The sequence below is a fragment of the Heteronotia binoei genome, chromosome 2 (assembly GCF_032191835.1).
Source record: "Heteronotia binoei isolate CCM8104 ecotype False Entrance Well chromosome 2, APGP_CSIRO_Hbin_v1, whole genome shotgun sequence".
Classification (NCBI taxonomy): Eukaryota; Metazoa; Chordata; class Lepidosauria; order Squamata; family Gekkonidae; genus Heteronotia; species Heteronotia binoei.
This window is the reverse complement of record NC_083224.1, coordinates 58,090,859-58,105,084: the sequence shown is the minus strand read 5'-3', so window position 1 is coordinate 58,105,084 and position 14,226 is coordinate 58,090,859. Positions and strand designations below refer to the sequence as shown.

Sequence of the window (14,226 nt, the reverse complement as noted above, 5' to 3'; positions counted from 1 at the left end):
TATAGTCTAAGACATGGTCTACAACATGATGGTGGTTTTATATCATTTCAGCTGAAAAATCATATGAATTCATGAGGATCTGTGGTTTGAAACCATTTTTGCGCTGGTGCCCCACCATGATTCCGTGGAGGCATGATTTTTGTGGTGCTACCTATAGTCTAAGACGTGTTCTACTACATTATGGTGACTGGATTTTGTTTTAACGTAAAAATCATATGAATTCATGAAGATCCGTTTAGATCCGACTTTTACCCAGACCCAATAAGGAAATACCGTACAAACTGGGCGACGCTTCGTTGCCCTGGCCCTATTGATTTGAATGATATGATTGTGCCGAACGTTTTGCTCAATGTATAACTCCTCAGAACCGAGCGAAGGGAGAATTAAAGTTGCCGCGCGATTCTATGCAGCTTTCACACAACTTGAGCGTCAGTGGGTTGTGTCGAAAATATTGGAGTACTGAGGCAGGCACCTGTCATCCTAATGGCTAACGTTAAGGATGGGGTGGGAGGGGCTTAGATCACACACACACTATATAACGCACTTTCAGTGCACTTTCCAACTGGATTTTGCCAGTTCACACAGTAAGATCGCGTTGGAAAGAGCATTATTTATTGTGTCTGATCACAGCAGGGTCGAGCGAGCGATTTACCTATACCGAGTCCTGAAACTCAGCGGCCCAAAGGGAGTCCTACCCGAAATCGGGGGTTGTAATGACTTTGCACTGCTTTAAGGCGCGCCGATTGGTATTATCAGAACTTTTGATAACTGCAGAACTCACAAGCCTATCGCCAGAAACCACAGATTCGCACGGAAGACTGGAGCAGCCATTGTTGCATCTAATAAGCAGAGTAGAACTCCACCGCCACTCTTATAGCCCGCCTTAAGGCTTATAATATAGTGGTTCACATACATAACAACACTGAAATGAAATGATTTGTCAACCGGGTACAAAGGGCTAGAGGGCTTTCAACATTTAAAACAAAAACAAGTGAGGCGAGGGGATGAATGTAGCTTCTGTACGGCTGCAGGCAGTTTTCCATTGATCTCGGAAGCCGCCCTTGTCAGACAGGGTGTCGCTCTAGCCGTTCTGCCTGGGTTACAATGGCATGGCGCTTGCAGTCTATGGTTGGGCGTCCATAGTGACATCATCAGCGCGTGCCTGATGCGGGGAAGGAAGGAGCCGTGAAAGCCTGAGGAGGAGCCGGGAGTCTCTCCCCTCCCGGGGAGGGTGCGGCGGTGAGCTTCGGCCGAGGGGTTGCCGTAGTCATGGGTGCTGAGGGGAAGGTGGACCTGCTGAGCTACTGTCCTGTGGCCCATTATTTACATGCGCCTAAAGCGTCGGCCCAGGATAAGGGCTGGATGAGGGTGTTAAGAAGGGAGACAGCAGCAGTCCTCCTTATGGAGCCCTGCTTCCCTCACAGGGACCCGATTCGCAGTAATAGGTCCCATTTGATAAACCAAAGGCCTATGTCGCAAAGTTACTTGGACCACTGGTTAATTCTGCTGCCAAACACAGGTGGTTTGCACTTGCCAGTGGGATTCCTTGCTGCCTGACATGTACGTGTGCATTAGGAGTACTTCAGGAATTTTAGCTGTAAGACGAATTCCCCTTAAATTGCTTCAGTGGGGTTCAGAGGCTGGCATAGGAGGGGGGATATGCCTTGTCCTGTGCCATTCCTGCTGTGGTGGCACAGTTTTGGAGCACCTCCTCTAAATGCCAGCACAGTGAGCAGTAGAAGGGCCAGAGAGGGTAGGTTATTATGTTGTCCTGGGAGATGCCGGTAGCAGTGCTTTTACAGTATGCCTTCAATCCGGGGTGCCAGGGCTTAGGGGGATGACATCCTATGCCATTCCTGCTCCACAGGCAGCAGCAGATGTATAGCATATTTTGTCCCATAGTGTACCAGTGGGATCTAGGACAGGCTTCATAAGCAGTATGTGTTTGCACTCAAGCAACAACAGCACAGCACTGGCGTGGGCAATTGTGATGCAAGAGACTGTATCTCATCCTGTCCCAGTCTACCAGTTCCTAGCAAAGTGGGATGGGGGGGAAGCAATCTTAGTCAAGTACACCAAAAATTCTGTCATCTAATCAGAAGTCATGTTTCTGTCATCTAATCAGAAGTCATGTTTCTGTTTCTAGATTTCATGCAGAATTCATAATCCACTGCCTTGAGGCTCCTGTGTAGTACAAAATAATAGATTTAAGGCATAGATTCTCATGACACACTTGGAAATATCTGAAAGCCATCATTGTATCACTAGACACATCTGTGCTAGATTGCTTTGCAAAAGTCATGCATCTAGCCCATTCCTAGAGTCTGCCCACAAAGCTGAAACTTGGAATAAAATGGGAATGCTGTGAAGACTAGTATAAACTGTGATTTTAATGTATCAAAACTTTATTATGACAATTGCGAACAGCCAGATCCTAAAGATGTTTAATCAGAAGTAAGTCCTCATGAGTCTGATGGGGTTTCTTCCAGATCACCAGGGCTGTGTGCATGGAGCCTGGTAAAAAAAAAAGTTCATGGCTTTACTTCTAGAAGGGCCTATTATTGTCCCGATCCTGGGAAAAGGTGAATAATTCTGTTTAGATGCACACAGGCTTATTTTAATGTATTTTATTGGTTTGTGTATGTCATCATAAAAAGGAGATGTCTTGATGTGAAATATTAGATGAGGTTAGTGAGCTGTAAATATGAAAGGAGAAATACATTCTTCACTACTGAAATCTGTTGAATCTCATCATTGAGCTGTTTTGTAGCAAATATTGTCTTTTAGCCTCAGCCCCCATCTGCAGTGCAGTGCAGACTAATAATAATGACTTGTGTTACAAAAATGTTGTAGCAAGTATTGAGGTAATATATAGAAAGCACGTTGAAAACTTTAAAGCATTATAAAAATGTTAGACAATATTTCATAGCATAGTTCTTCAACTATGGGATCTAAACCCGTCCAGTGAAACCTATATTCTCTTCCCTGACAAAACCTTTCCAGCCTTCTGTGCTACCAAAAAAGTTGATCTGAAGGGTCAGTGTAGGCTACAGTGCAGGGCCCTGAACTTAAAATGGGAAAATGTCCAAAAATTGCAGAGCCTTCCTTGCTTCACTGGATGTACCTTCAGTTTACATAGGGCATCTTTAAATCCAGCCCACTATTATACATTTTAGATAAATTAAACAATTGATGATGGTAAGAAAGTGCCTGTGTATTCGACTGGCCATGCTGTCAGAGTGTGAAGGTTCATTGCAGTGTACTTTATTAAAATGTTATTAATATACCACCTTTCCCTACAGAAGTGTGCCCAAGGTGGTTTTCACACAAACTCCACAGTTATCAGCCTTTGTCTTTCCTCTTTGTTCCTGTGTGTTGTAAACTGTATGTTGTACTATATAGTCTAATGTTCTACATCTAAACTGCAGACATCTGGAGGTAGGTTAATGATGTAGTTGTGTGTTCTGGGGTTTTAGTCTGTTAAAAATATACAGCTTTTTTGTTTACCACCTCTGTACAATCAACTCTATTAGAACTTTAATACAACTGAATACAACAAGCCTTATAAGCCTGGCTGGTAGGAAAGATGGGAGAACAGATGAGAGAACTTCAGCAGGCACCAGTGGCCTTGTTCTTCATTTTTGCCTTTGGCAGTCTCTGCCTCATGACTCTTAAAAACCTACAGTGAAGCAAATTTTTCTCTTAACAGGCTACTGATAGAGAACCAGCCTTCTCAACACTCCTGGCTAGCTGCAGTACTTCACTATGGCTCCTAAAGATATAATGACTAATTCTCATGCCAAGTCGATTCTTAATGCAATGAATTCACTTCGAAAAAGTAACACACTTTGTGATGTGACCTTGCGTGTGGAACAGAAAGACTTTCCAGCCCATCGTATTGTATTAGCTGCTTGCAGTGACTACTTCTGTGCAATGTTCACCAGTGAGGTAGGTAGGCAAGATACACCACATACAATGTTTTTAATACATGCTATAAAGAAATACTAAGCTTGCATAGGATTGCACTGTTAAAAATGTAAATAACTGTTGATACTCAAGAGGATGCCAAATAATCAGCTAAATTAAAGTTTCAAAATGTGAATGTAACACTACTATGCAATGCAAGATCATTCAAATCCTGTGGGAGTGCAAATAAGACAATGTAGATAATGCTAACTGTTAACATCATGATTTGTGGCATATTACTACTAGCTGAACACACGTCAGCTATTATGGGCCCATGGAACTTGTATATTAAATCTTTGATCAGTCACTGATTTTTTACAGTGGCCAAGAGTTGATGGCTAACATTGCCTCTGACCATTGACTCATTCCTGTGATATTTGATACCAAGGTCAAGAGTTCTTCAGCTTTCTCTCTTCCCATGTAAATGCCAATAGCAGCTTTGGCAGAGGCTTTCCTTCAGGTACCTCTGCCTCTTGCTTTTATTTGTGTGTATCCTGGCTTTCATGTGAGAGGGAAGCAGCTGAAATATATATAATAACTTTGTTTCTCCATTTGTGCTTTTTTATACCTTTTTTTGTAGCTCTGACGTAGATGGCTCAGGCTAGCTAACTTTCTTGGAAGCTAAGTAGGATCGGCCCTGGTTAGTATTTGGATGGGAGACCACCAAGGAATACCAGGGCGCTATGCAGAGGCAGGCATGGCAAATCACCTCTAAACATCTCTTGTCTTGAAAACCCAGTGGGATCTCCGTAATTTGGGTGCAACTTGACAGCACTTTCCACTACCATACTTTTTTGCAATATGTTCTTTCATGCATATAATGTAGTCAACCTTTTCCAGTTTTTGCATGTTGGTTCACTAATTACTTAGTTGCTTCTGACAAATACTTATTGCATTTGATTTCCAAATGATTGGATGTTCATTTCTTTCAGAACATTTAGAAAGAATGGTGTGATAATGATTGTTTTGATGCAAAGAAAATTTAAAAATAAAAATAAAAAACCCCAAAAAGTGAGCATGCTTATTATGCCTGGTGACACATGTCCGAAGAAGCCCAGCAGCCTTTATATAAAGAATGGCAGAAAGTATTCAGATGGCTTTAACACACACACACACACACCCCGCCTTTCGTACCCAAATATATGATACTAAAAGTTCACGTCTGATGTGATATTTCTTTGCATTACATTTTATTTGTTTTGTTTCTACCTTGCCTATCTGCCCATTGGGGACCCATAGTGGCTTGCATCATTCTCCTTTCCTCAGTTTTACTCTTACAACATCCCTGTCATAGATTAGGCTGAGTTTTTGTGACTGATCCAAAGTCACCAGCAAGCTTCCATGGCAGAATAGGGATTCGAAGCCCAGTCTTCCTGGTGCTCTATTATACTACACTGGTTCCATTAAAAAGTTGGAACCTCCTTTTTTCAGCTCATGGTACTTGCTTCATGTAGTGACTGATTGAAAATGTATTCCTCCTTTTGCATAGAGGCTAAGCTAATTGGTCTATCTGAGCAGTACCAGGGAATAGCATACATGGCTGCAAGATGTTCAGCTAAAAATGTGAATATTGGATATTGCAAAAATCACTTTATGGGGAAAGTTACACACAATATAGAATGTTATTTCTCTTTGGTTCCTCCATTTTTTATCTCCTGCAGCAGCATTGCCATTTATTCAAGAAACAACTAGTTACTCTTCCATTGTACTTTCTTTGCACCTCAATTCAGTGCTTCCCAGTATTAAAAAGACATCTCTGGAAAAGTGCAATAGAATGGCATTATGATAGATTGAGCTCCAGGAGATAGCTGGAAGTATGTGGGTATGTGTAGCAGTCACTGGGCTTTCAGTATAATGTGGTGCTTATATATCCATTATTCAGTGATACAGTGGTGGTGTCTAGAAAATGAACCTGTTGTGTGGACTGGCCCCCAGTAGGGCAGCAGTTGTTGAAATCCTGGTGGAATTTCTCAAGAGTTTTCTCACATGGGTCCAGATGATGAAAATATCATTGAAAAATCTTAGGTACAGGAGAGGCATTTGTAGATAGAAGCTTATGTTCAGATGTTGTGGGGCCATGGCTGTGCTGTTAACCTGAGAATACAAGGTGTTGCCAGATCTTAATCAATTATAGGTGAGAATAAGATGACAACATTTGGTGACAAGGTGGGCTGAGGTCTTATCAGGAATGATGTTCCTAATGTCTTGCAGTCTGTCTTTGTTAGCCATGTTGGTATCTGTTGAAATATTTATTGCATTTACAAAGTTAGTCAATTTTTTTCATGCAAATATAAGAACACAGCTGTCTGACTGCAGGTTATAGCTTCATGAGCCGTAAAAAGCAACCTAAAAACAGTTGTACAAGCAGTGTTAGAGCAAAGTAAAAACATTTAATAGTTTTATTCACAATGAAGTCCATGTTGGCTAGTATCAGTGGGATGGCTGAGTTTGCATTTTGTCAACAAGTAGATCAATGAGGGATTTGATGATTGTCAGACATAGTCTTTAATTATTATTGATACATAGTCTGCTTCTGTATTTTGTCTTCATAGTAGTCATTCCTGAAAAACCCGCCTCACAGATATGTTGCAACAGTACAGATATTGTTTCATCAGTAGGTTTAGGACACTCAGTAGCTACATGAAGCCAAAATTCAGATAATCTCACTTCTGGAAAAAAAATTATCTTTGAGGGTTCTGTCACATCATAGTTCAAGGAGTTGTTCTTTTTGTACAAAAACAAGTTTGTGACATCAGTTGCAAATGGGTTTTGAGGCCATTCACACTTCTTTGTTTCTTTAACAGAAAAGTAGCAGATAACATTTTCCATGTAGCATATCCAAATGGCTTGTAATTGTTTGCTCAGTGTTAACTTTAATCTCATCTGCTTTGTCTTCATGTGAAAGAAGAAATTCTGTCAAGCATGGGAAAACATTCATTGTTCCCTGCAGAACTTAACTTGCTTAGAATTCCATTGTGAGAAGATATGTTAATTTTGCTAGCCAATTTGTACTGACCAAATGCTTTGCAAGATCAGACTTCAAAAGAAATTAATGGATTTCTTGTCTTAACTCAAAGAGTCTCTGCAGCACAGAAGTGTGTCCCCCATCCAGTATGCATGCTTCTCATTTTTGTTACCCAGATGTAGATCTTTGCCCTTATTCTTGTTGAACTACATCATATTCACATCCACCCATTTTTCCAGTGTGTTCAGATCTCGTTGAACTCGATCTCTGTCTTCTAGTGTGTTTGCTACTCCTCCCAATTTGGTGTAATCTGCAAATTTAATTAGTCCCTCTACTACTTCATCCAGGTCATTTATAAAAATATTTACATGATGGGGCCTAGAGTTGTCTGGCACCTCACTGGATACCTTCCTCCAATCAGGGGAAGATAAAAGGAAGTACTTCTTCACCCAAGGATTAATTAACATATGGAATTCACTGCTGCAGGAAGTGAGCAGAGGTCCAGCTGTGGCTATAAGGTATAGAGGGAACTCTATGTCTGGGGCAATGACGCTGTGCTTGGGAAGCAACAGTGGGAGGGCTTCTGAAGTTCTGGCCCCACGGATGGACCTTCTCATGGAACCTGGGTTTTGGCCACTGTGTGACACAGGATTAGACTAGATGAGCCATTGGCCTGATTCAACATGGCTTCTCTTATGCTCTTATCCTTTTTGGATTGAAAAATAACAGACTCATATGAGGAAAAAGTACAAGATGATTGTTCTGTTTCTTCACTAACATTGCCATGCTGATCAGAAACCCTATCCAGTGAAATGGCAACTTTAAAAAGTTAAAGGAGAAAAAAAGTAGGCTACACCAAGCAAGCCAATAGAAGGACCCCACAATATTACTCTTATTATTAAAATATTAAATTTAAAAAGAAAGGATAAAATTAAACCCACAAGTGGACATTGATTAGAATACAGAATGAAATGCATTATATTATAATTAAAGTTTGCTAATAAAGTGTAATATTTTTTTTTCTTGTGGAATCTTTCTGTTATTTGTATCTAATGTAAAATTATGTTTTACATTATAAAATTATGAAGTTAAATCCAACGAAGATGGAGGTCCTTCACCTGAGTTGTAGTGGCCTGGGAAGGGAAATCCCTTTGCCAGCTTTTGATGGGATGCCACTCATACCGGCACCAAAGGTCAAGAGCCTGGGAGTGCTACTGGAACCCTCCTTATCAATGGAGGCCCAGATAGCAGCCACTGCCAAATCTGCCTTTTTTCCCCATCTTCAGCAGGTAAGGCAGCTGGCCCCCTTCCTCAAGTGCCATGACTTACCAACAGTGATCCATGCAACAGTCACCTCGAGAATTGACTACTGTAATGCCCTCTACATGGGGCTCCCTTTGTCTCAGATCTGGAAGTTGCAGCTGGTGCAGAATGCTGCAGCCAGGTTGTTAATGGGGCTCTCTATACAGGAGCACATCCAACCTGTGCTGAAAGTGCTGCACTGGATGCCTGTAGCATACTGGATCCAATTCAAGGTGCTGGTACTAACCTTAAAAGCCCTACATGGCTTGGGACCTGCCTACCTGCGGGACCACCTTTCCCTGCATATAGCTCAGAGAGCACTGCATTCAGGGGCCCTAAATCCTTTGTCAATCCCTGTGCCAAAGGAGGCTAAATTAAGTTGGGCAAGGGCCTTCTCGGTGGCAGTACCAACGTAATGGAATAACCTCCCAAATGACATCAGGGCTTTACAAGATCTTGTCCAGTTCTGTAAGGCCTGTAAAACAACATTGTTTCAACATGCTTTTAAGAACTAAGGGGAGAGTGCTGCCAACTGCCTAGAAGCCAGGTATATTTATATTACTATCATTATATTTATATTACTGTCATTGCCTGAGTCTAGTTCAGCACAGAACTGTATAATCCATGTTAATTTGGTGGGGCAGAAGCAAACATTTTTCTTTTGCTGTACTAACCTGTTGTTTCATCCCTTGACTTCAGTGTAATGAGGAATTTGTTTATAAACAGAGGTGCAGATTAATTATGATGAATACATTTGTCTCCTGACAGAAGGGCTGACCCCGCTTAGTTTCTGAGATATGACAAGACCAGATTATCCAGTTCAGGGCTGGACCAAAGATTCAAAAACATTATTCCTCTGGCCTTTCAAGGTTTTACCTTTGTACAAAACAACTCTGTACAGCATTTTGCGTTTCTTTCACATTGCCTGTACCTGAGTTTCCTGAGTCAAGCTACAAAGTCCATTGTCAGGATGTTAATATAACCTACTGAAAATAAAACATTTCCTTCCTTGTTTTTAATTTGCAGCTTTCAGAGAAGGACAAACCCTATGTGGACATCCAAGGTTTAACAGCCTCTACAATGGAAATTTTGCTGGACTTTGTATACACAGAGACAGTTCATGTGACAGTAGAAAATGTTCAAGAGTTGCTTCCAGCTGCCTGTCTGCTTCAGCTGAAAGGTAATGGCAGTGACAATAACACGAATGGAGATATTTTCCATGTTCTGGAGCTATATTGAAATACAAAGAAGAAAGATCACAGTGAAACAAGTCAAGCTCAATGAAAATAAACTGTGATCACAAAGCACTAATAAAATACAATGGCATTTACCAGTAAGTAATAGACAAAGCAGTCCTCTTGAATAATCTCACCAGTATATAACAGAGTTACAATAATAAAGTCTGTACAAAGTTTTCAGCAACATAGAAACAATGCATCCATATGAGGAATCCACCAAATAGGTACACACAGGGCTTTTTTTGTAGCAGGAACACCTTTGCATATTAGGCTTGATGGAGCCAATCCTCTAAGAGCTTACAGTAGGTCCTGTAAGAAGAGCCCTGGACATATGAAGCTGCCTTATACTGAATCAGACCCTTGGTCCATCAAAGTCAGTTTTGTCTACTCAGACTGGCAGCGGCTCTCCAGGGTCTCAAGCTGAGGTTTTTCACATCTATTTGCCTGGACCCTTCTTTGGAGATGCCAGGGATTGAACCTGGGACCTTCTGCTTACCAAGCAGATGCTCTACCACTGAGCCACCATCCCTCCCCTAAAGCTCTTGGAGAATTGGCTATGTCAGGGGATGTGGCCTAATATGCAAAGGAATCCCTGCTACAAAAAAAAGCCCTGGGTACACGTATTCCAGATATAAACCATGTTTCAGAATAAAAGTTTTCTTTCCTTAGAGGTGATTCCTCTTGAGCTTCCACGCTTCAAAATTCACAGCAGATAACTATTATATGCTCAGTTGGAATTCAGCTTGGTTCCTGTATTTCACATAAAGTAATAGTATGCTCAGTTGGAATTCCACTTGGTCCCTGTATTTCATCCAATGCAACAAAAACTTCCTGGTGATGCTTCAGTTTACAATACAGCAGGCAACAGGTAGAGGTAAATTCAGTCCAAACATGCTGCCCCCATGAAAATTAGATATCCTTCTAGGGAGAGAAATGCTTCTTGGGTATAAGAGTTGTATATGTCTACAGCATGCTCACCTTGTCTTTAAAAGCATTTCACTCATTCAAAAAGAGAAGATATTTCATAGGGGGTTTTTTTCAGTGTTCCCCTGAATTTCCATTTTTTTCCATTGGAAAAGTTGGAAAAAAGGCCTTGAAAAACAGGATAAAATTATTTTGTTTCTATATTTTTCCAGTTTTTCCCCAGCCTTCGCATCTTTATCAGGACTGGAATCATGAAAAAAATGGGAACCATAGTAGCTGGTGGTATACCTTTATTACTGGCAGGTATCCAACCATGCTGCTCCAAACACTTATGGACACTAGGTCTTCACAAGAAGTGGCAGCAACTTATACCCATTCTCCCCTACCACTGCAGACTGTTTTTCCTGAGGGAGGCTGGCTGCTTTCATTGGTGGGGGAGGGGGGGAGAAGAAGGGGAGAAAATTTCAACCCAGAATGGACTAGGTAACCAAAAAGTTAGAAGAAAGTAGGGGTGGGGAACTCTGTGTAGGGTTATCACTATAAACTAAAAAGTTACATTTATAAAATTATAATACAAAAGATTTAATCAAATTATGAATGTTAAAACCATGCATCACCATTTAACATATATACTTTCCCCAGTGTATAAAACTTTTTTATTAAAATTGAATTCATTTACACAGGGATGTCATACAGTTGCGCACATCATTCCTTTGACCAGGTGTATTTACAACTCACATGAAATATGTCAAAACCAAATCAAATGTATTTTGGCTGTCTGGTGTTCCTCAGTGGTTAAAATCTTAGTAAACATACAATATACTGCTTTAAAAAAATACACTGTGCTTGTCCACAGCGCTAAACATCCAGATATAATTTTTCCCCATCGACTGTATATCCCCCTTTTATGTTAATTAGGGCCATTGAAGATAATTATCCAGATAGTTGATGTTAGTGGTCCAAATTTCTCCATAAACCAGGTCAGGATCAAGGGTCACCCAGTGATGTGTACAGCCTCACAAAAAAACCCAAATATGTGAAAGAATTGCACTAATTATTCAGTTAGGCTTGCAAGTCCCCAGGTCGCAGTGGGGGATCCTCCAGTTTTGCAGGCTCCTCCCTGCTGCCAGCCAGCTGGTGAGCGGAGAAAGCCCCACCCCAACAGTCACCATGTGCCTTTAAGCCTTGGCAGGCTTAAAAGATGCTTGCAACTGTTTGTGTTTCGGAGCATGTTAGTGCCTTTAAATCTCAGCAGCAGGAAAACGAGGTGGGGTAGACAGGCAGAGCCGCAAGTGTGTGAAGCTCTGTGAAAGGCAGAGAGCAGAGTCCCTCTGTTTTGCATTTGCTTCAGAAGTCCTTTCCCTGTCTGAAGAAGCTGGTTGAAATAGAGGCAGATTGTTACATTCAGCATCTCCTGTGAATAAATTGCCCCAGTGAGATCACAAAAATGTGTGCTTGCAAACTCTGTTTATTTTGATTGCTTTGTGAGTGTGCGCGCATAGTCCTTTAAAAAGTCATGCTTGGAAAAACTTCCAAAGCCTGACAAGGGACTTGTGGGGGCATGACAGATTTTACCTTCATTTACTAGAAGTGCAGTTGCCAGCGTAGGCAAAAAAAGAGGATAAGGAAATGAAGACTGTATTTAGGGGAACTGCACTGCTGCATTTTTATTTATTTATTTAGGGAATGGGAAAGTCTCCTGGCTGCACTCCCAAAGTCCCCAGATATTTCCTGAGTTGGACCTGGCAACCCTAGACTCAGTTAACTTACATGTTGCAGAGATAATAGGATGGCTTCACATTAGCCAGAATTTAGTGCTGTAAAAATTACTTTTTTAGTGAGTGTTTAGTTTTCTCACTTCAAAAGCAGACGGCTAGGCAAAATAAAATACAAATATCATTCCATTTCCTTACAGGGGTGAAGCAGGCTTGTTGTGAATTCCTAGAAAGCCAGCTGGATCCGTCCAACTGCTTGGGGATCCGAGATTTTGCTGAAACACACAATTGTGTCGATTTAATGCAGGCAGCAGAGGTATTCAGCCAGAAGCACTTCCCAGATGTAGTTCAGCATGAAGAGTTCATCCTCTTAAGTCAAGAAGAAGTGGAGAAGCTCATTAAATGTGATGAAATTCAGGTAAAAGTTTTACTGCACAAGGAGCTAAGACATGCTGCTCAGGCAGAACCCCAGGATTAACAAGTGAAATGCTATCAGTGGCTGATCTGTCCCTTGCTTTGCTTGTCTTTTATCTGGTTTTTAACTGTTTGGCTGTGTATTGTTGATTCTACTTATTATTCATTGTAGTTTTATTGATTTTCAGTTGAGATTGGATTTGTTTCATTTGTGTACTGCATTGACTTTTTTTTTTTAAAATTAAGAATATTAACTAGTGAAAATCCTAGGCAGTTTTTCATACCTGATGAGGTATTTTTCACACATGAGTAGGCTTGTTGATAAGAGTGCAGTAGCAGCAGAGGGTCCATGTGACAGATTTCCCCATAGTCTCCATGACCCAATCTCCTGGCAGCAGCTATTCCCCTCTACCATCAGGGCTTTTTTCCATTTGTTTTTTAAACTGAAACTCATTGATGATGAATTTGATCATATTTATATCATTAAATTCCCAGTTTTCAATTTAAAAAAATTAAAGTTTCTATCACCTTTCATTGCTAAGACATGCCTTTTCACTTATATGCATTTTCACTTCACCAGTTTGGTGTAGTGGTTAAGTGTGTGGACCCTTATCTGGGAGAACTGGGTTTGATTCCCTACTTCTCCACTTGCAGCTGCAAAGTTGTTCTTGAAAGGGCAGCTTTGTGAGAGTTCTCTCAGCCCCACCTACCTCACAGGATGTCTGTTGTGGGGGAAGGAGATAAAGGAGATTGTAAACCACTCTGAGACTCTGATTCAGAGAGAAGGGTGGGATATAAATCTGCGGTCTTCTTCTGTCTCCACACTCAGTTATAGACTTACTTAAAACCCCCCTGAGAATTCAGAAAACCTGATACCTGATTGTTATAAAAATATATTAAGAAACAGCAAAATGCACTTCTATATAGCTATTCTGTGATGTTATTTACTTATTTCTTGTTTATTCTGCCCATATCCAAAGCTCTCTAGGTGGTTCATAACAGGTGTAAAACAGTAAAACACAATTAATTTTAGATTAATATAAAATAATGTAAGAATATTAAAAACTATAAAAAGTACTAAAGAGAACAATTAATAGAGACACTTAACTAATCGTTATTGGGTCCCTGAGTGGCCAAAGAGATCTTTAAAGTCCTCTGTGAAGAACACTGTCTTAACTTAATAGTGTTTAATTCTGTTTGCATGGGAAGTCTTTGAGTGGTGCACAGAATAAATAAATATTGTAAAATAGAATTGGTAAATAGCACTGTTGTGAGAAAACAATGTACTCTCAGTGGAGAAAAAGCAGGGTATAAATATCTGAGTAAATAGGGTAATGAGAAGGTAAAAATTTGATTGCATATAATAGAAAAACAAGACTTCAGCAGTATTGCTGGAATCTAGGAAAGAGGGTTTTTTTAACTTCCTGATTTATGAAGCCTCCTCCTGATTGTTGTACCAAACCTACATTACCTGGATATCTGCAACCCAAGTGCATCTTGCTTAGCTTTGTTCATTAACCTTATGCAGCAGCCCATTTAAAATGAGACACTGGGGATGTACAAAATCACATGACTTTTTTTTTGCTTTGCCAGCATTACCTTTAAATCAAGCCTGACTTCAAGCCTGAATGTTCAAATATGATCATTTATTCTGAAGTACTGCAAGTTCCTTTCCAGTGCCTTTCCACTGCTATCTACTGTC

General features: G+C 40.6%; 1 protein-coding gene across 2 annotated transcripts in view; it reads left to right on the top strand.

The window, feature by feature from the left end:
* The first annotated feature begins 1,101 nt into the window (after window positions 1-1,101).
* The window catches only part of KLHL12 (kelch like family member 12), a 37,268-nt gene continuing 24,143 nt past the window's right edge, over window positions 1,102-14,226 (top strand). Inside the window, exons 1-4 of one of the 2 annotated variants that reach the window (XM_060231081.1) lie at window positions 1,102-1,239; window positions 3,710-3,948; window positions 9,260-9,413; window positions 12,311-12,528. In XM_060231081.1, coding sequence (XP_060087064.1) covers window positions 3,766-3,948; window positions 9,260-9,413; window positions 12,311-12,528 — 555 coding nt within the window. In that variant the 5' untranslated portion in view covers window positions 1,102-1,239; window positions 3,710-3,765. The remainder of the gene's footprint in view (window positions 1,240-3,709; window positions 3,949-9,259; window positions 9,414-12,310; window positions 12,529-14,226) is intronic. The other variant, XM_060231082.1, reaches the window with a different exon arrangement.